Source organism: Rhinopithecus roxellana, chromosome 1, assembly GCF_007565055.1.
Source record: "Rhinopithecus roxellana isolate Shanxi Qingling chromosome 1, ASM756505v1, whole genome shotgun sequence".
Taxonomy (NCBI): domain Eukaryota; kingdom Metazoa; phylum Chordata; class Mammalia; order Primates; family Cercopithecidae; genus Rhinopithecus; species Rhinopithecus roxellana.
Window position 1 is genome coordinate 126,701,528 of NC_044549.1, and position 23,184 is coordinate 126,724,711.

Sequence of the window (23,184 nt, forward strand, 5' to 3'; positions counted from 1 at the left end):
GCTCAATTTGCCCTTGACCCTTTCACTTCCCTCCAGATATACCATGGTCACTTACGAGTAACCAGTACCTCCTTCCTATCCCCATGATAGTTTGATTCCACTTTTATAACTTGCTTATCTTGAAAGCAAAATCAACTAGCTGCAGGCCAAACAGTACTGTCAACTCCAAGGCTCCACAGCCCTGAGCTCTGAAATACCAGGACCCACAAGCAGTGTTATCATGGATCAAAAGCCACTGCCGTTGGGAAGGATGGATGATGAGGGAAGATTCCTCCTGCAGTTGGGAGGACAACAGGAATACAAAGGAGCCTAGAATCTTATATGTAACTTCACCATTGCAATATCAAAGCCAAGAAGAGATAAGTTCAGCCCTGTTCTGAACTTTCAAAAGAGACTCCCAAGGGCTTGAATCTGGCATCCTTCCTTGCCCAACAGCACGAGCAAAATCAAAGATTTAAAAAGATCAAAAGATAAGAAAAGGAGTTCCATATCCCACCCTAATTCCTTGGGCTGACCTCATCCCTCCCTTTTAGGGTTGCAGTTTCCCCAACTATATAATGGCTTTAACGGTTCTAGGTAATTTGTAGATCAACAGACACACTTTATAGTTTATATGTACTTTGGCTTCTATTCACATGAAAAATTAAAGTTGATGGTGATTCCCTGACCCACAACCCACAGCTCTCTGCCAACGGCCACTAAAATAAAGCATCCATACACCACTACGGACAATTTACTCTTTATTGATTAAAAATGAAGAAAACATGCAGTAAAATACAAAGTCCAAAAAAAGGAAGAAAAAGTTGAATATTTTACATCTTCCATAACCTAGCATACATCATAAGGAGGAATCTCCACTTATTGGTACATCATTCTATCCTCCAGATTATTAAATATTATCAGCTGGCTCTAGGGTTTGGTTCAAAACTTAAGCAAAAACCCAAACAAATCCATTAGTCATTTAGAAAGACCAAACATTTCACAAATAGCATTGGCACATATTACTTTGTGCTATAGTTAGTCCCTACTCCAGGGATAAGGGGATCCTGGGACCTAGTGACAGAGGTGCACTCTGAACCAGCATTCCTAGAAAGGAGTACAGTCACTCACTAGGTTACATGCTGTTCCACCTGGGCAGTTTCTGTTCATGTATTTTCTCAGTATCACTGCACAAGCCAGCAAAGGGAGTCTACCACACATCATGCAGAAGAAATAACACTGTCCTGGGACATGGTGTCTGTCTTCTAATTCCTAGCAGGGCAAACAATGAACTGAAAAGAAGGAGAAACCCCAGCCCAATTCTATTTGCCATGACTGCCCCACTGCAGTTCACAGGTAATGATGGGCTAGAGAAAGTGAACAGGGGATGGGCTGCTGCTCACTCCCAGCTGGGCACCAGACCATCTCCACACAGAATGCTAGAACAGAGTGATACTACCACCCCTTGAATTCATAAATAAGTAGATTATGATGGGTTTGTTTGAAACAAACAAACAGAAAGACTCTAAGGTAAGCCACTAGTCTTGTGCCAAAGAGGATGCTATCTCTTTTCTATACCTCATTCCCACCTCCCTGTCCTTTTTCCTCTCCATCCCCCCCCCCCCACCCAAAAAAAGAGAAAGAAAAGCTAAATATTTTTCTAGCAAGCTAGTCAATCTTCTTTTCTCCCTTCTGGCTCAGCAGGCTCCCTCCTTTTACCAAGACTGCTGGGACATTGAACTTTGGTGTCTGATTTTCTCACCTACTCTCCTCCCAACTCCCATCTGAAATTCATCCCCTCTTCCTCCCCAACATCCATCTCTTTCCCAACATGCCTTTGCACCTAGGGCAGGTGAAGAAAGCCCATGACTAAAACTAAAGGCTCAGAATGAAACAAAAGGTGTGACAAGTTATTTGTGGGGAAGGCTTTCAGATATGTTCCAAGAGAAAATAAGGTAAAACAACCTTGTTCATCAGACCAACACTTCTGGAAAGGGCTCGAGTGATTCTGTAAAGGGCAACTCTCCCCCTTTCCAGGGACCCATAGCCCATCTTTGTGTATCTTTTTAAGGCCAGATTGAGTATCCCACTCATATATAAAACTCGACAGGGTTACTAGCAGTTAGACAAAGACTATGAAACGGTAGGAAAAAAGAAAAATCAACCTCACTGATTATTCACATATTGCATTATGAGTGCTCTTTTTAAACCTAAAGAATAATTTATATTATTTCTGTAGAAAATCAAATGAACACTGTCTACTCATAAAACCTAAAAGTCACGGCACATGTGGTTTCACTTTCCATCTTGAGTTAGCTTCAGCACACAGAGACCCCCTCCAAAGGGTCAGTGCAGGAGAGCAGGCAGAAGGCAGGCCTCTCCGGCCCAGTGTGTCTCCTTTATTGCTGTAGAAATCTCAGCCTTGTATACCCATTTCCTCATGACTTGGAGGCCAGGCGAACTGATTTTCATGGGAGGATTGAGTTTTTCTTCAATTTAATATTTGAAAATAAATACTTCTCCAATGATATGAATTATGATTTTCCTGTTCAAAAACCACCTCTTGCAAAATTCACATTTACAAGCCATTACTCGATGTTGTCTGTAAAAACAATCCAAAGTTCCACTTTGAAGGATCCGATGGCTGAAGTTCGGCTACAGTCAGATGTTTTGCACCAGCTGAAGTTAAGGCTAGCAACCCTTTCTGGAGAGAGCAATGAAGAAGGGGGTGCCTGAGGGCAGCTTCAGCAAAACGCTTAGAAACACCATGAACAAAACAAGAACACAGTTTAGGCTGCCTCCATCTGAGGCTGTGCTTTTTCCTAACAAAGGTTGCTAGAATTCACATCAGGTACAAAGAAAAAACACTAAATTAAATTCTCTGGGCTCCAGCTGAACAATCAATTCTACTTCAGTGGTAAAGAGATATCCCAAGATGTCCATATCCTGGCAGGTGTGGGGGAACAGGCGGGATGAGGAAGCCCGATACAGCTGCTACTTTTCCACCTGGGCCATCATTGGAGTAAGGCAAGAATGAGCTGACAGATCTCCCTCCTGGGCCTTGAAGCACATGGGCCACTTCTCAGATGGAGGAAGACAGGGGACATATGAAGTAAGTTTACTAACGGAACTCTGGGGATGCTGGCCACTAGTGATCCAACTTTTCTTTTCCTGTGGGAAAAGGAGGAATGATGGCAGGAAGAACATAAAGACTTCTAAAGCTCCTAGCCGGGAGGTTTGTTGCTGGGTTCTTTGGCAGTAGTGGGTTTAGGCCAATAGAAGCAACAGAGATACGCATGTGTGGAATCTCCTTAGGCCGCCTCTTCCAGGGTTGTGGTTTAGCTGATGCTGAGCTGGGCAAATCCTATCAGTTTACCATCATCAGGAATATCCGAGCCTTCGACACCAGATGCCTAAGAACCAAACAAAATGAGAAACTGTGATTATTTATAAACAAACTTGCAGGTAGCAAATAAAACTGACATGGGATAGTGGGAAGGTAGGCAGTGGGCAACAGGTCCCTAGGATACACATATGAGACTGACGAAAGTATTTATTCCAGAAAAGAAGGGGGCTGGGTAAACAGCTAGAGTCAGACTGGCTAATAGTTTCTCTTATGAATAGCCAAGGGGCTGGGGTCAGAGGTTTCCTGGCATGGACAGAGGAAGAGTGGCCACTCAAAGGGAAACATCAGCCCAGGGCACTGGGGAGGCTAAATGAACACAATCCACCACATTTTAATATTCTCATCACTCAGGGCACATAGAAGCTGGTCTGGAGAAGCTGCCAGTGTGTAAAAGGCAAGATGTTTTCATAAGGAAGAAGGGATGAGTACCAGTTTGAAAGTGACAGATCGATTTGACTGAGGTTCTTCCACAATTTTCTGCAAATTAGCTGCCACTGTAATCATACAGAGAAGGTAATGAATGAGAAGTTACATACATCCACTTTCAACCGTATTTTAAAAGCTTAAATGGTAGTTAAGAATATGCTCTGTACAATCAAAATGGAAGCAGACAGATCAAATAATCACTCCCCAAATGAAAGTGTCTTTTAAACTGATTTCTAAGTAGTACACCTTGAGCCACTGTCAAATTAATTTTCTTTAAAATGTTCTATTGGCCAGGCGCGGTGGCTCAAGCCTGTAATCCCAGCACTTTGGGAGGCCGATACGGGCGGATCACGAGGTCAGGAGATCGAGACCATCCTGGCGAACATGGTGAAACCCCGTCTCTACTAAAAAAATACAAAAAAACTAGCCAGGCAAGGTGGCGGGCGCCTGTAATCGCAGCTACTCGGGAGGCTGAGGCAGGAGAATGGCGTAAACCCGGGAGGCGGAGCTGGCAGTGAGCTGAGATCCGGCCACTGCACTCCAGCCTGGGCGACAGAGCGAGACTCCGTCTTAAAAAAAAAAAAAAATTGTTGTATTAAGCTAGGAAAGACATGCAGGTAAAAGAGGTATGATTTCCTGATTTACGTATCAGAAACCCCAAGGCCAGAAGTCAACAAACTAGCCTGTGGTCTGTTTTTGTTCTCCGGCAAGCTACGAGTGGTTTAAAAGCGACAGACACTGTACATGGCCCGCAAGGCCTAAACTATTTACTATCTGGTCTTTCATGGAAAACTGTGCCTAAGGACATGGTCTTTTCCTTCAGTAACAAGGACCTGTGGCCTCATTGGGCCTTCTCTCTTCCTTCCTGCTTTTCTAGGACTAAATCTCTAATGACTTTTGTTCAACTGGGGCCACAAAAATTAGGTATCCAAAACAGCTCAGATATGGCCAAGCTTACTTTAACTTATTACTTTTGCCATAATTTCTATTAGTCTCCTAAAGACATTGGGTGTGCTTTCACTTACTATCATTGGAGGTCACAAAGCAAACTCAGAGGTGAAATTTTGTGTGTGTGTAAGGAACTATCCCATTACCTATAATTTCAGCAAAGTCAAGAACCATTTCAAGAACCATCAGACCTAGTCAGTGAAATTAAAAACCTGCTTTTCTATGTACTAAGTATACAGAGACACAGGAGCACATGGGCAGAACGCAATGGAGTTACCTATTACTAAATCCCTTCCGTCGACCAGGCCAGCAGAAATGAGTTCCTGAGAGACACCCTCCGCTGTATCTGCAAGGACAAAGAAGACAGTGCTCTGTTTTTTGTGCATACTTGACGCTGTTAACTCTCACAGCTAGTGTGGGTGTCAGTGTGCCATGCTAGGCCCAAGCTGGCTGCTAAATCCACAGAACCAAGAAGGCAGGCAGGGTCTTCCTCCCAAAGACTTTTCCTACCACTGGGATTATCTCAAGTGAGGAATTCTCACAGATCTAGCTAGAGGGCAGAATCTGTATAAACCAGGTGGCAAATATCTGGTTTATACAGCTCAATGTAAAGATAACTTTCTAAATGGTGTAATGTAGATGGGTTCCGGCCCAGTCAGAAGAGCACCTGACACTGATGTTGCAGGGGAAATTCCTATTTCGAGTACAATTCTGGACTGAGCTCTCAGAGCTCTGAGACATGATGTTGAATACTGAGCATCTCTAGGGCTAAAAAACCAAAATGATTTATTCTCAAAAACTGAGGCAACAATTTTTGTCTCAAAAAATTTTTGTCTCTTCTCTTTGGGAATCACACTCCAAGTTTTTTACTAAATTCATTTACTTTTTTATTCTGGTGGGCTTTTCTTCTTATCTAGTTATCCCAGGTGGTACAATCTGAGCAATGGGTATAACTAGAAAGTAAAAAGATGAGGATAGAATATCCCCAATTAACCTCATCTTCAACCGACTCAGTAGTACTGGTTCCCAAGGGCTTGAAAATGAGCACCTCAGAAGAACAGGAGGACTGCTGCAGAGAGTGTCCACACATTCACACAGGCAACCAGCAATTTGAATTAATTCCTGAAAATGTGATGTTGCCTGGTTTTTAAAAAGTAAAACTGGTAACACCTCTGTACACCTGCATCTTTTCTCTTTAGTGGTTAGTTGCTGATGATAGTGAGACAGCAAGAAGAATAAGCATGATACACAGAACAGATACTTGCTGGCTACTCCCCAAATTAGAATCCTGAGTAATAAAGGCAAGAAACAAAACATGCCTTGTTCAAGGTGAAGTTCGACAGCCAGAAACAGTACATGACAGGCCTCAGCTTCTGTCTGAGGAGAGAGGAGACTGCAGACCTTGTTTCTTTACCATCATGAAGGACAACCATGTATAAAGCAAGAACTCTGGATTCTGACAGACCTGGTTTGAATTCCAGCTCTACCTCTTTCCAGCTGTGTGACCTTGAACAAGTTACTTTGCCTCTCTCTAAGTCTTGATTTCATCATCGATAATATGGGGATAATAATTTTTCCTTAGTAGGCTGCTGTGAGAATTTAATACGATAACGCTTAAGACAATGCCTGGCCTATACTAAGCTGTAAAGAGCTATTATATATTTATTACTGTTTGTGTTATTATATAAGGTTTTCTAAATGTGTTTAGTAGTCTACAAACTGCATTTTTATCTCACTTATATGCTCCCCAAAACCGGGAAAATTTTTATTATCCTTTAAAAGCAAAACTTCACAAAGGACAGAAACTTCACAACACATTTCATTGAATCACAAATTAGAAGCTATTTTGTTTTCAATCCGTTTGATGCCTCACCTCTCCCAGGAGTAAATTCAAATCGAATATCATTTAGTTCTTTTTTGGAATTCCTATGAAAGAAAGCAGAAGGCATAAAATAAGAATTTCTAAATTTATGCAAAGAGATTTTGCCAACATGTATTAAGAAAGCTGTGCCTCAAGAAAGACTGTTTTGTTCCCATAGATCATACGATGTATTCAGATATGTTCACACTGCAGAGCTCAGAGCAAAACCAATTTAGAATGACCATCTAATTGTCCTACAACCCTTTGAATCTACGTCCCTTACTGATCAATATAAAAATTTCATGCCTTTGAGTAGATTCTTATATGCCCACTCCCATCCTTATTCCCACTAAGAACATATAGAACTAACAGGAAAATTGTATGAGCACAGGGAGGTGTGATTAAAATGATACAGGATGCCTTTTTCATCCCTATCCCCATTCCTACATGCCCACAATTCATTGCCTACCACTGGTGATCAGTCTTGGCAGACTCATAAAATGAAATACACAATACTCCCTCAAATTCCATAGGAATTCAAACAATATACGAGAGATGGGGATAATAAAGAAAAATTTTAGAAGTAGTTTTTATATAGGACTTAACAGATATGCAGGATTTGGGTAGGCAGAGAAGATAGGGAAAGGAATTGGGTCCATACTGATAGCAGAGTTAATACATGACTCCAGAAATTCAAACATGACTGGTGAGGTACAATTTCAGTGATGACCACACCACGTACTGAGATAAAGCAGGATCCCTGGAGGTTATAAGGTTTAAAGACAGAGAAATGAGAGCATTATATATCTAAGGGCAGATATGCCTGCTCACTTAGGACTCAAATCTATTTTATATAAATAATGGAGAGGGTTTACTTCTATTTGAAGAATAATATACTTGAGGATGTTACTGAAATTGTGCTTAAAATAGAACTACCCATTTCAAATATAACCTGCCCCAAATGATTTTCCCTTGCATTGCATTCTATCTACACAGGTACATACAAACTTATACTTTTGCTTATATACACTACCTGAAATTTGCTTTTAGCTGTGTCAGTACATAGTTCAAATCAACTTCCAACCTAGACTTGATTATTAAGGGAGTCATTTAATTTTCTCTTTTCTCAGTATCCATCTTTCCACAGTACCAAAGAGTGCTATACATAATCTGTGCTTAATACATTTCACAATAATTTTCTTAAAGTGTTATTCTTTATGTAGAATTAAAACAGCATGAGGTTGTCAAGACATCCTAGTAATTCAGAATTTTTGAGATGAGACCAGGTATACTGAGTAGGCTTCTGTAAAGGAAAGGTAACCAAATCTGCTTTTCACATTTATGGCATAAATGCATTGCTCCTAGTAGCAGGGAGCAATAAGATTCTCCTTACCACATTCTCTTAAATAGCTCTTGCTGCCTCTATCTCCAATTATGACCTTACCGAAAGATGACTAGGAATTCATATGTGCAAGGGGAATGCGTTAACGGTAATTCAGTGGAACTCTTTTTTAAAACATGTTAGTTTTAAAAGACCTGAGTTGCCTCAAGTGATACTTTAATACTAATGTTTTTTCAAAGGCATTTATGAGTAGAAAGAGACCTAACTAGAGCAATCCAACAGCCATAGTTATTCTGACAAGAAAGCTCTGGAATTTGAATCCAGCCACTAGTGCTGGTGGTAGCGGTGGAGGAGGCGGGGACGGGGGGCAGGGAGTTAAAATGAACAGATTGCTACCTATGGTACTTCCTGCTGAGCAATCTGTCAGGACCTCTCTATATGTTCCCACCAAGAACCACCAATTTAGGGTACTGGCTGCAAAACAGAAACAGACTACAAAAACATTTAGAGGTTTCCTTTTAATCTTCTAAAAACAAGGCCTTTATTTGATCTATCACAATCAAAAAGTCCTCCCCTCTTGGGTTAGTTGATCTCAGAGTCCAAGGTGCTTACCTGGTCACAATTATAAGACTGATCTTCAGATAAACCAGTTAGTGCTGCTCCCCTAAAAACTGTTCCTCAGTTACAGGCTACACTTCCTGACCCAAACTAGCTACACTGCAAATACACAAACTCATCACCAATTAGCATAGAAACAACTAAGAGAACATGTGCATCAGTTAGTTACAACACCCATTGACATCCAGGTCCTCACTGTTGCTATTATTTCTGAGGAAAATAATATACCATGAAGCAAACAGAGCTTGATGCTGGAGAACATACAATCCTATCCAGTTACTCTCAGGCACAGACTATTACAGCACATGCAGAGTATTCAGAAAACAAAACAAAACAAAAAATGTCTACTTACCTTAATCTTAGTACTAGACTGATTGGGATCTTGGTTTCTTGTGAACCTGATCCTGAAGACAAAGCCTAAAAAGCATTGAAAGGTATACAGTCATTGCCTGAAACATTAAGTGGGGAGGTGACTAATGGTCACTGGCAGAGGAATCATGTACTTGGCAGCAATTTTCTTCATCTCCAGCTGAGGTCGTACTAATCCCCAGGACATTCCCTGCTGGAGGAGGACATGCACTCCAAGGCAGCAACAAAAGCTGAATGTCAGTTTAAGTCCAACACAATGAGAAAGACAATTCTCAAGCCCAGATGAAATTTCACATATAGCCACATTTACATTTTATATTTCTGAGACCCCTGTTCCCCTCTACAAGACTGAAAAACACGAAGCTACATTTCTCATTTTTTAAAAATCTGCCAGTGCACCATAAGGCAATACAAAAGGTAGAGCCTGAACCAGCAGCCTTTCAGGAATCCATCCAACCCATACATAGGTTCCATCTTTTTACGGCTAAACTAATCCTCTCTGAAAATTGTACAGCTATCGCTTGCTTATGGGAGGACATGCATTCAATTTAAGTTGTTTATAAAATGAATCTAATTTTTCCATCAGTTTTCCTAAGACAACTGTATCTTTTCCCATATGCAGGACAGAGATGGAAAGCTTGAGGGATGAAAAAGTTAAATGAAGTAAGTGCCATGACTAATTGGAAACGCTCAAAGCAGTGATCTCCAAAGGCAGAACACAAGATGATCTACTGGGGTGCAAAGAAAAAAAAAAAAATCAGACCGTTAATTTCTATTTCTTTTCATCTAAAACTTTAGACAAGAAAATGGAACTTCTAATATTTAATAAATGAATGGATGCTGAAAGTCTTACTTTAACCATGTACCATAGGGGCCACATGTTGTATGCAGTGTCTGAGGTTCATTGAAGGGAGAGTAGGAGTTACACAGCATGTAGTAGCCCACTGCAGGGCCTTCATTCACTTGGCTGCTCTTAATGAAGTATGATTTGATAAAGTTTGTGTGCACCTGGATAAATGAGGTTACAGATTATAATACCCAGACTTAACAAACCAACCCTCACAAAATTGACAAATAACTTAAAAAGAGTAATAGAGAAAAACCACAGATAACAGAGTATTAATAAAAAGTATAAGCCTGAGTGAACAACAAAAATAGTACAGCCATTGATTCTCCTAGTCTCTGTTGAACTTCATGAACTGCATTCTGAAGTTAAATGTATTATCTAATACAAAGCTGACAAGAAATTAGCCCAAAATTTTTGATGTTTGAAATATTTCCATCATTAACTTATTCTGTTGCGTAAAAACCTGCATGTGATCCTTGTAAAATTCTCTTACCTGTACATGCTTAAAAATGTGAAGACAGAATTTCTAACTTGTTTCAAAATCTAACAAGACATTAACCTGATTACATTACGTTGTGTTCCATATTAATATCTGCTCTTTTCATCTACCCAAAGGAATGACCATGAAAGCATATCCCCGGCTTCACCTGTGCTGTTTTTGCTGGCTCTGCGGTGGGTGGGAGAGAGACTTGAGTTGGCTGTGTAGGCATCTGCCCAGCTGGCTGAGGTAGATGAGCAGAGATCTGTTCTGGAACTTGGAGCAAAGTACCCACAGGATCAGTTGTTGGAAAAAGCTACAACAAAAACACACATACAGTGCTTCTTAAGTTGTGTGGAAAGGGAGGCAGGTCTGCTGACGGCAAGCGCAGCCTTTCAGGGTGATATTTTCAAAGTAGTTTCTGGGTAGTGTACAGGTTTTGTGTCTACTCCGAATACATCTATTCCAAATGGAAGTCAAATATTTTTAGGCTTTTAAACTTTTAACAACTCTGTGAGGTATAATTTATATTCCTCTACATTTATCCACTGTAACTATACAATTTAGCGATTTTTGTACAATATATAGAATTGTGCAACCATCACCACAATCATTTTAGAACACTTCCATCACCCCCAAAAAGTCCTCTCGTGTCTATAGTTAGTTCCTGCTTCCACACCCAGCCGCTATAGGCAACAACTGATCTAATTTCTATAAATTCGCTCTTCTGGGTACTTCACATAAATGGAATCAGATAATACATAGTCTTTTGTGTCTGTCTTCTTTCACTTTGCATTATATTTATTTTTAACGAAATCTATTCCATTCCTTTGCCCAGCAAAACAGCACCTCCAAAATACAGATTTAAGTATGTAATACAAAATTACAGAAGCTATATTTTTCCATGCATGGGGACTTTGTATTTCTTACAAAGACAATCAACCAATAATTCCTTAACATATCTGAAATGCATTTTAAAAGTGAATGTGATGCTTTAAAACTAAAAAAATATATTTTATATATGTTATTCTATATGTCTGAAATAGTTCATAAATTTTAATTATGTAGTTTGGGGGGAAATGACTGACTGTGAGTATAAAAACAAGTTAAACATATTCAAAATTATGCAGTTAGTTGGGGGAAAAACGATGCAACAGCCAAAATGTAAAGTTGAAAGAGAAAAACATTCCAACAGTAGTAATAGAGGCCGAATAGGTGATATTATATAAGCAAAATCAAGGAGACAAGGAATAAAATTTTGTGTTCATTTAACTTCATACATAAGAAGTCATAAGTTACTCACTGGTTCTAGATTTTTATAGAAAAGTAGGCCTTTAAGAGTACTTTTGAAAATGTTAGGCCGGGCGCGGTGGCTCAAGCCTGTAATCCCAGCACTTTGGGAGGCCGAGACGGGCGGATCACGAGGTCAGGAGATCGAGACCATCCTGGCTAACACGGTGAAACCCCGTCTCTACTAAAAAATACAAAAAAAAAACTAGCCGAGCGAGGTGGCGGGCGCCTGTAGTCCCAGCTACTCCGGAGGCTGAGGCAGGAGAATGGCGTAAACCCGGTAGGCGGAGCTTGCCCGGAGGCTGAGGCAGGAGAATGGCGTAAACCCGGAAGGCGGAGCTTGCAGTGAGCCGAGATCCGGCCACTGCACTCCAGCCCGGGCTAGAGCGAGACTCCGTCTCAAAAAAAAAAAAAAAAAAAAAAAAAAAAAAAAAAAAAAAAAAAAAAAAAAAAAGAAAATGTTAATTATTAATACTATTTCAAAAGACTATTTAGCTTCCAAACTGTATGTACTTACATTTATCTATAGTAAAGACGGAAAGGATATATTTTTAAAAGTAATGACAGAATGCACAGGAATTGGAACCCTTGTTGATGAGCACGTAAAATGGTGCAGGCTCTATGGAAAACAGTATGATGGTCCTTCAAAAAATTACAAATAGAAGTACCATATACCCAGCAATTCCACTTCTAGGTATATACCCCAAAGAATTGAAAGCAGGGTCTCAAAGAGATACTTGTACACCTATGTTGACAATGGCATAATGGACCACAGCTAAAAGGCAGAAGCAAACCAAGTGTCCACTAACAGATGAATAAAATGTGGTACGTGTACACACACACACACACACACACACACAGTGGAATATTACTGACCCTTAAAAAGTAAGGACATTCTGACATATGCTACAACACTGATGAACCTCAGAACATTATGCTAAGTGAAATAGACTGGTCACAAAATGACAAATACTGTATAATTCCACTTATATGAGGTACCTAGAGTAGGCAAATTCATAGACAGAAAATAGAATGGTGGTTGCCAGCGACTGGGGAGAATGCAGTTACTGTTTAATAGCCACAGAGTTTTAGTTTGGGAAGATAAAATAGTTCTGAAGATGGATGGTGGTGATGGTTGTACTACCGTGTGAATATACTTAATACCACTGGACTATATATTTGAAAATGATTAGGATGGTAAATTTTACGTCATGTGAATTTTATCACAAATGTAAAAACGAAGTAATGAGCATGAGAATATGAGTATGCAAGAGTTCATGTGGAGATACTTAGGCAAAGGAACAAGGAGAAGACTAAAAATAAAAACTAGATAATCTGTAAAATAGCCTCTCATTCAACTTCTGAGAAATCAAGTATTAGTCAACATAGGTTAAATTAGAAGTAAAAAATAATCCTGAAGTGTCAGTGGATTAAAACAACAAAAGTTGTTTCTTGGACACACTTCAAGTCTATCTCTCACCAGCAGGGGCTAACAAACTCGGTATCATCCTCACTCAGGAATGCAGGTCATAGTAGCAGGAGTAAGGAGACAAAGGGAATCATGAGTGATTCTCACTTCTGCTAACATGTCACTGGCCAGAGTAACTGACATGGCCATATGTAATTTCAAGGGACAGGAAAATGCAATTCCCTTACCAAGAAGAGGAGCCACACATATAGGTGAACAACAGTTCTAATATAAGTTGACAGATATTGGCCTGTTAATATGTGAAAGAAGTAATTTGTTTTTACTCTTAATACAGTTCTATGTAAACAAATGTACATAATCACATACAGAAATGTACTTTATATATACAAAATAAATGAAAAAAAGGTTACTTTTCAGCAAAGAGGCAAAAATAGAATTGGTTTAAGAGCAGGAGATGCGTTTAAACCAAATACTGAGCTCAGAATGAAGATGCTGCCAAAAGTAAGAGTGTATGACAGAATAGACCATAGAAATGATTGTTTTCTCCAGTAATGAGAACAGGGAAACCAACCCAATAAATATCTGCTTAACAGGATTTCCTATCATACTGACGCAGTAACCACAGAAAATAGAATTTATTTCACAAGAGAAGCGGCTGAAAGAAAAAAATTCAAAAAGGACAGGTGGCATATGACAAATTCGCAAACAAATTAACGCAAAAACACTACTTTTTAGCAGGGCACAGTGGCACATGCCTGTAATTCCAGCACTTTGGAAGGCCAAGGCAGGGAGATTGCCTGAGCCCAGGAGCTTGAGACCAGCCTGGGCAACATGGTGAGAGCCCATCTCTACAAAAAACAGGCATGGTGGTGTATGCCTGTGGTTCCAGCTATCCAGGAGGCTGAGGTGGGAGGATCACTTGAGCCCCAGGAGGTCAAGGCTGAAAGTGAGCCGTGATCGCGCCACTGCACTCCAGCATGGGTGACAGAGCGAGACCCTGTCTCAAAAAAATAAATAAATAACTTTTCATTTCAAGTAGCCCAAGCCAAAAATAAAAATAAAAAATTCACAAAATCAAGAAAGCAAGGAAGAACATTCTGAGCCCTTAGCCCAACTTTTAAAATTTGATTGGTATAAAGCTGCATTCCCATTTAAGCACACATATGCACAAAAAAAAAGTGCTTAAAATTGAAACCAAAACAAAAGCACATATACTTTAACAAGGATTCAATAATCACAATTACTTACCTCAGAATTTGATATTGATTCTTTCACTCGGGGAGACTAAAAGAAATACAAAAAGGATGGTTGTTAAGTCACAACTCAGGTTACTTGTAGTCAGTCCCAAACGGCAAATGATGTTAAAAGCAAGTCAACTCCATTTAATTCTGATCCATATATTAACTCACCAGCAAGTCTACTGAAAGTTTTCTGGAAAAAATAACTGTCATGATAGTATTGTATTTTTTGCCCAGGTAGCCTGTAACAAATACATCAATGTACTTATCAATTTTAAAATTCTGTATTTTAAAATTGTAAGCTTTATAAGCATACATAATGGGACTGTCACATTCTCCAAAGTAAAATCTTTCTACTAATGGTGAACATATTATATATATAAGATCCCAGACCAGGCCGGGCGCGGTGGCTCAAGCCTGTAATCCCAGCACTTTGGGAGGCCGAGACGGGCGGATCATGAGGTCAGGAGATCGAGACCATCCTGGCTAATACGATGAAACCCCGTCTCTACTAAAAAATACAAAAAACTAGCCGGGCGACGAGGCGGGCGCCTGTAGTCCCAGCTACTCGGGAGGCTGAGACAGGAGAATGGCGTGAACCCGGGAGGCGGAGCTTGCAGTGAGCTGAGATCCGGCCACTGCACTCCAGCCTGGGTGGCAGAGCAAGACTCCGTCTCAAAAAAAAAAAAAAAAAAAAAAAAAAGATCCCAGACCAAACTTAAACTTTTAAGCTAATTATCCAATATACATTCTCAAAGCAGAGTAATTTTGTTTACAGGCTTTAATGGAGAGAACTCTTGAGCCAAAATTGATCTGAAAGCTGCATGTCAAGAGTCTACTACCCTTATTCTTGGTGTTGGATATTCAAGAATCTGGTATGTAAAGAAACATGGGTGGTCCAAAAATAAAACATGAACCACTAGCAAAAATAAAGGCAGTGGAAATAAAATGATACTTGAGGTGAGGTCTCAAATATCTGGTATAAACCACATTTATTAGGAAATGACCAATTATAATCTGCCATATGAAAATTTAAGCTGTTTATTTGGTAAAATAGTAAAAGTTAGCAGTAATTCTGGATACAGGCACTGTAGTTTACCAAAAAACTTACCTCTAAACAAATAACAATTTATGGTAAATTCTGCCAAGGATGGACTTAGTCAGAATATGTCAAAGATCAACTGACGGTTTTTTTTACACTTTTATCACCATTTCATTAAGGAGTAATCAGAGTTCAGGTAATAGCTAATGTAGCATACCAAGTAAGTGGCCAACCCAAAAGGTTTTTTTTAAAAAAAAAAAAAACAATTTTGTAAATACTGCATTCATCCAGACCACAAGAAAAAAAACTTGTGTAAATAATTTCAAACTTACAAAAAAGGTGCTAGAATAACAATACAAGAACATAAGTATACCCTTTACCCCAATTCATCTATTATTAACCTTTTTTCTCCTTATCTGCTTTATCATTTGGGTGCTCACTTTCTCTTTCTTTCTAAATATATTTTTCCTATACCATTTGAGAATAAGTTGCATATATCATGACTGTTTACCACTTAATACAGAGTGTACATTTCCTAAGAATGAGATGTTTTCTTATATAACTTCACACTATAGTTCTCATTGAATTTAACATGATATAATACTTTTATCTAATTTATAGTGTAAATGTCAGTTGACACTAATGTCCTTTGTAGCCTTTTGTTTTTCCTCCAGTATAGGATAGTCTAGGATCATGTATTGCAGGTAGTTTTCACGTTTCTTAAGATTTTTAAAATCTGGAACATCAACATTTTTGGAAAATACAGTCCCTCCACTCCCACCACATACTTTATTTTAATATACGTCCCTCACTTGGGGTTTATCTGATGTTTCCTTATTATTATATTTACACGAATTCCCACTTGGAATTCTACATACTGATGTGTCCTTCTTACTGTATTACATGTTCATCTGCCCCTTGTTGGTGATGTTAATTTTAATCACTTGGTCAAGGAATTTTCCTACTTCTCCAGTATAAAAAAACCCGATTTTTTTCCCTTGTGGTGAATAGGTAATATGTGGGGACACACTTTAAGACCTTGAAAATATCCTGCTTATCAAAACTTCCCCCTATATTTAGCTTCATTGATGATTCCTGCCTAGTCCTATCCTTACAACAATGATTGTAAAATGATGATTTTCCATCTCCAATACTCGTCCATATTTACTGGTCAGCACTTGGTAGTCTACTGTAATGAAGAACCATTCATTTTCCACCATTTGTTTATCTATTTGCTATTGGTATAGACTCAAAGATACCTATTTTCTAAATTATTTATAATTAATTATTGCACTTTATTTTGGTGGTTAAATTGTCCCAGATTTTGCCAGTAGGAGTAACTTCGAGCTGGCGCTTGTGTCCTTATGAGTTTTTTTTTTTTTTTTTTTTTGAGTATCTTTTCCTTCTGGCAAAAGAAGATAATACTCAAGATTCCTCTTACATTTTCCCTGCCCAAGCCCTGGAATCAACCATTCTCAAAGGAGCCCTGGTTCCCTTTAGTGGGGAATGGTATTAGAGACCATTATCTGGATACAAGGCATGTCATTATTGGGGTTTCTTTGCTTCCGGGTCGTTCAGTAGACAAAGCTGAGAAATATATGCAAGTATAGACATACATATATACATACACGTGCACGCATACATTCACACACACACATACTTTACAAAGCTTGAATTCACACCAATGTCTCCAAACCCATTCCCACCAGATTCTTTCTTACCTTGCCCTGCTCCGTACCTGTGTATATCTTCTTCTATAGTGAGAATCCTGGTTCCCAAGAACATTGAGACATTTACTTATTTTCTCAATCCTACATCTACGAGAGTTTCTGAACTGCTCTGCATATGCAACTATGAAAAATAATCCTAATAAAAGGAATCAAGGTTTATCTTAAGTTTTCTCTTTCCCCCATCAACTCCACCTGAGAACATACAGTCAAATACTATATTCATAGGTTACTTGGATTCTTTCTTTTTATATTCCCCTTCAGTACAGTTACATATTCACTTAAAATATAACTATAGACTTCCACTTCAGGCCATGATGAATAAACAGGGACCAGATTTATCTTTCTGCCTGAAACAACCCCACCTCTGCAAAAAAGACAAAATATATGAAACAAAAATTTTCAAGACATTGGGCACTTGTCAAAGAAAAACAGTGATCCCTGAAAGACAGGGGAAAAAAGTGGTGGGCCTTGTCCCTATATACTGCCTTGAAAGCTTCCAAGCTGTGGCATAGGGAGATAGAACCTAGATGAAATCCAAGGAACTGCCTGACTTGAGGAAACAGAGCTAACAGTCTGGGAGACCAAGGCAGATTAAGTTGATAAAACCGTACAAGGAAGGATAAAGCTAGAAAGAGAGTGAACCCTAGAAAGTTGCAGAGGGTCACTTTCGAATGTTTAACAGAATACTTATCAACGAATGCATGTGAGCAAATGCCTGAGAATAGGGGGGAAAACATCAAAAATGATGAGAGGGAAGAGTGCACAGCACTCACACAGAGCCAGGAACAGTGCCTATTTCCACCAGTCCAACTGGAAAAACTAATAACTCACAGGGGATTGGGTAGTGTTCTCAAAAAGGTCTTATCTCAGTAGTGGGGAATAAATGGCTGTAGGCTGAACACTACTCCAGACCCAACTAACAAATCATAAAAGCAAGATCTAAAAGCATTAAACTATTTCCAACTAACTTTAATGTATCCCAGAACAAAGCTCAAGAAGACTTACAGAAATACAAAATTGTCAGCAAGCAATAAGGTGAAAATTACAATGTTTGGCATATAATCAGATTACTAGATATGAAGAGGCAGGAAAACACTCCTCAAGCCATAATGAAGAGAATAATTAACCAAACAAAACCAATTCAGAATTGACATGGATATTAGAATTAGAAGAGAAGGATGTTAAAATAGTTATCATAGCTGTATTACATATCTCCAAAAAGTTAAGTAGAGACACAGAAGATGGGAAAAAAATTAAACTTCTAGACTACTACAATGCCTGAGATGAAACAGGAACTGGATGGGATTAGCAGAAGATTAGATATTGCAGAAGATGAATAAATTTGAAAGCTAGCATAAAAACTACACAAAATAGACAGAAAAAAAGAATTAAAAAAAATTAAGAGAACCAGTGGCCTGTGAGACAACTTTGAGCTGCCTAATATATATGTTACTGGGGGACAGAAAAAAAAGTTTGAAAATATAATGGCTGAAAAATTTCCAAACTTGATAAAAACCTATAAACCCAAAGATCCAAGCTCAACAAAACCCAAGCACAAGAAACATGAAGAAAAATATACCTAGACATATCACAATCAAATTTTCCAAAACCATCTGTAAAGACGAAATCTTAAAAGCAGCCAGGGAAAAAAGACATGTTACTTATAAAGGAACAAGAATAAGAATATCACAAAATTTCTCAGTGGAAAGATGCAAGCAAGATGATGGTGAAGAAACATCTTTAAAATGCTGAAAGAAAAAAACCTGTCAACCTGGAATTCTATACCCTGAAAACATATCTTCTCAAAACAAAGACATTTTCAGACATAAAACCTTAAAGAAATCACCACCAAAAGATTTACAACACAAAAAATATTAAGGAAAGTTTTTCAGGCATAGGAAAATAATATAAATATGGAAATCTAGATCTACATAAGAGCATTATGAATACTGGAAGAATTCTGTCAAAGCCTTTTTCAGAGTCTATGAAAATAAAAATATGATTTTTCTCCTTAGATCTATCAATATTATGAGATTTCCTAATACTGAACCATCATTGCACCCTACCCCGTTTGGTCATGGTATATTCTTTTCTTAACATAGTTCAATTTAGTTTTAAAAGATTCATGTTCTTAAAAAGAATTCATGGTCTCAAAAATGCTATAAAGATAACATGAAAAATACTGGACAGAAAACTGCTTATTCTGTGGCCAAAGTATGTAAGTTTCTGTGTTGTTTAGATACCAATGTATTAGGGTTATAAGAAAGCTACTATAACTATTTCAGAACTACCAAATTTATCTATAGATAGCTAGAGAGTAATAATTAGATACTGAAAAGCTATAATGTATATCTCCAAATATTTGTTAGTCAGAAGAAAAATAGAACCATCATCCCTTTCACAGGAAGCTAGAGAACTACAAAATTCATGCAGCTTTAGCTTCCTCTGGTAGCTTTAATATAACAATACATGACAGTATCAATTCAGAGAGGAGTCACATGAAAAAGGAAGGATGCCATAGTCTCACATTTATAAAGAAACATTAAACTCATAATTGTATGTAAACAATATTTGCATTTATCTTCTAAACAGTGTTTCCAAGCTTAGAGCTTAATAGATTTGTGCCAACTTCCATGGGCAAGGCCTTTACAAACTTAGCTCTGCAAAAGGACTAGACTCAAAGACCTCATTAGATAAACAAGGTCAACAAATATTCAATGTTGATCAACAGAGAGTCGTAAGTGCTTTCACCAAAGCAGATCCTAAAAGCAGGAAGTGATATACCAGTATACTCACTATTCATCCCACAAAAACAGTCCTAAGCAGTCAAAGGTATAATACCCTCAAATATTTATATTTCCTTATAAGCACTTCCAGTCTTAGGAATGAGTCCTGACAACCTGAGGCAGTGCTTTCAGGCAAGAGTGATGAAATGAACCAAAAGGAAGACTCTTGTCTTCACTGTTTTTAGGAAACACACATACATGTGCACAACAGATATCTAGGATGCACCAACTGAATAAGAGATACACCATTCATCCTTAGAAGGATAACAGACTTCAGGGGAAAAGCTTCCATTACTGCACCTTCAAGTTCACTAACCTTTTCTTCTGCAATCTCTAATTGGCCATTAATCCTATCCAGTGTATTTTGCATCTCAGACATTTGCAGCTTTCATCTCTAGATTTGGGTCACTTTTATATACTCTAAATATTATCATATTCAAACAGATGTCTAAGTCCAACTTTTCATGCAGAATTAACTGAGCTCCTATTATTAATAAGCTGTTCAAGGAAATTCTGTCACAATTGTATTCTTTACATTTTAGGTGGTTAAGCTGAACAAGAACCACACAAAGTTCTAGCTAAAGTACACAGTTTAATAAAATTTACCCTGAGTTGTGAAATTGCTGCTTTCCCTTCCTCACTTTCTTCATCAAATTCATCATCACTCCACTCCCAGCCTCCATCCTCTGTCTTATGGAGGCGGCCACTGGAACCTGGTACTCTCCGAACCTGCTCATTAGAAAAAGAAGTGGGTTATGGTGGTGTTTCATGCTTCCTAAGTATGAAACTCCGTATTTCTCTCTTCTTCTATCACTTCAATCCATTAAGTAGATAATCATTTTCCCCATAAATGTTTCCATACAAATTCATATCCTCCAACCATCACCTGCTCTACTACCTGTCTTTAGTAACAACCACTATACTTCTATACTCTTGAGCCCAAACATCAAAATCCTTCCTATGTAAAATCACAGGTAAAAATCCGATTTTAAATGTCCTGAGACATTTAAGGAAAAAAAAAGAAAAAAAAGGTTTTGGGTGCTCAAAATGAATAAACCCAAGATTTAAAATCTGTTATTTTTTCTTTTTAATTTGTTAAGTCAAAACTATACTTGCCTATGATTTCAAGAGTACTAGAGCTGTGCATGTTGTATTAAGAAAAACAGCAACCTCCTAACCTTCAGCTTCATCTCCACTGGCAACCCTTTCAACTCATTTTAGCTTATCCTTTTGGACATTCATCTCTCGAATATGTGTTCCTATCATTACTTACTGATTTTTTGATTTTAGGAGTTAACTGTGGGACTTCCCACAATAGAAGATGAAAATTTAACTCTGTTATGAACTCTCTATTCTTTTCTCAAGATATACTATAATTTTGGTTAGGTCAATAGTCAGTGTTTACATAACATGATTATATGTATCATATTCAGACCTGAGCCTTGTGTATTACCACTTCTATTTCCCCTGTAGTTAGTATTTATTCTCTCAGCTGTTTATATCTCCTTTTACCAAATTCAAATGGGTATTCTGTCGGTATCATCTTCTTGAAGAAGACTCTCACCAGAACCTCCTGATCTGTTCCATCCTAGACTGGTTTCACAGCACGTCTCCTATTTCAGATCAAATTCTACCATCAGCCAGAGGATTGTGCGTCCTGGATCACATGACTTCTTAGTTTAAGCACCATCTCCACTATTAGCATGTATATTAAAGCCATGCATTTCTGAACTTATCTTGATTCCATCTTCACACTTCATTCATTGTTTGGTTAAAAAGAAAAGGCTGCATCAGTAATTATTTTCTTTCATACCTTTGAAGAAAACTGCCTCGCTGTATTTGGCTTCCAGAAGTGCTACTGAGGTCATCATGACTCCTGATCCTGTCTGTGACATTTCCCCCTCCCTGGAAGACTACAGATTCTTCTTTTTGCCTTCAGTATTCTGACTTATCATGGTAATGTGTGTTAGCATTAGTCTATTTTTATTAATTGTGTTGAGTACTTAAGACTCTTTCAATCTGGAAATTCATGACCATCCAATTTGGATATTTTTCTTGTATTATTTTGTCAATGATTTACTTTCTTCTGTTTTTCTCAGTTCTCCTTTTCTGGAATTCTCTTTACTCAAATGCTGAACCTTCTCAAATGGTCCTCTAATATTCTCAGCTTTTTTGTTTTCTGTATCTGGGCCTTTTGAACTCTTTTCTGGGAAATTTCCTCAACCTTTGTATTGAATTTTTCATTTCTTCTACGTTTTCAATTTCCAAAAGCTTTTTGTTGGTACTGGTCCTGGTTCTCCGAAAGCTCCCTTATAATTCATACACCATACAACTGAACCATTCAACGTATACAGTTCAATGATTTTTAGTATATTCAAAGTTGTGCAACCATCACTACCATCAAATTTAGAACATTTTTATCACTCCCCACAAGACATGCCATACTCTTTAGCAGTAACTGCCCATTTCTCTCCAAAACCCCCAGTCCTAAGTTACCACTAATCTACTTTCTGTTTCTTTATATTTGCCTGTTTTCAACATTTCACATAAACTGAATCATACAACATGTGGTCTTTTGTGATGGGCTTTTTAAACTAGCATAATGTTTGAAAGGGTCATCCACGCTGTAGCATGTATCAGTACTTCATTCCTTTTTATTGTCAAATAATATTCTACTGTATGAATATACCACATTTTATAAATCTAATCATCAGCTGATGAACATGTGGGTTGTTTACACTTTCTGGTTTTTATGAATAATGCTGCTATGAGCAGTGTACACATTTTTGTGTGGACTTACGTTTTCAATTCTCTGGCGTGTGCCTAGGAGTAGAATTGCTGGGTCACATGGTGACTCTGTTTAGGCTTCTGAGGAACTGCCAGACTGCTTTCCAAAGTGGCTGCACCATTTCACATTCCCATCACCAGTGCAGAAGTGTTCCAATCTCTCCACATCTTTACCAACAGTTGTTACTGTCTTTTTGATTATAGCCATCCTAGTGGGTGTGAAGTGGTATCTCTTTGTTATTTTGATTTGCATTTCTCTGATGGCTAATAACACTGAGTATCTTTTCATGTGTTTATTGGCCATTTATATATCTTCAAGAGGTTTCTATTCAGATCCTTTGCTCATTTTTAAAAATGTGTTGTCTTTTTATTATTGAGTTGTAAAAGTTCTTTATATATTCTAGATACAAGTCCCTTATCACATATATGATTTGTAAATATTTATTCCCATTTTGTAGGTTGTCTTTTCACTTTCTTGCCAGTGTCTATTGAAGCACAAAAGTCTTAACTTTTAATAAAACCAATTTACCTACTTTTTCCTTTTATTGCTTGTATTCTTGGTGTCATATCTAAGGAAGCTTTGCCTAGCTCAAATTCCCAAAGATTTA

General features: G+C 38.2%; 1 protein-coding gene across 2 annotated transcripts in view; it reads right to left on the reverse strand.

Annotated features, from left to right (window-relative positions):
• Positions 1–727: 727 nt before the first annotated feature.
• OXSR1 (oxidative stress responsive kinase 1) overlaps positions 728–23,184 on the reverse strand; it is a 94,350-nt gene continuing 71,893 nt past the window's right edge. The window contains exons 11-18 of one of the 2 annotated variants that reach the window (XM_010357248.2): positions 20,396–20,518; positions 14,242–14,277; positions 10,444–10,590; positions 8,933–8,997; positions 6,633–6,685; positions 5,037–5,105; positions 3,815–3,879; positions 728–3,392 (exon numbers count right to left, since the gene is read on the reverse strand). In XM_010357248.2, the coding sequence (XP_010355550.1) occupies positions 3,318–3,392; positions 3,815–3,879; positions 5,037–5,105; positions 6,633–6,685; positions 8,933–8,997; positions 10,444–10,590; positions 14,242–14,277; positions 20,396–20,518 (633 nt within the window). In that variant the 3' untranslated portion in view covers positions 728–3,317. The remainder of the gene's footprint in view (positions 3,393–3,814; positions 3,880–5,036; positions 5,106–6,632; positions 6,686–8,932; positions 8,998–10,443; positions 10,591–14,241; positions 14,278–20,395; positions 20,519–23,184) is intronic. The other variant, XM_030930698.1, reaches the window with a different exon arrangement.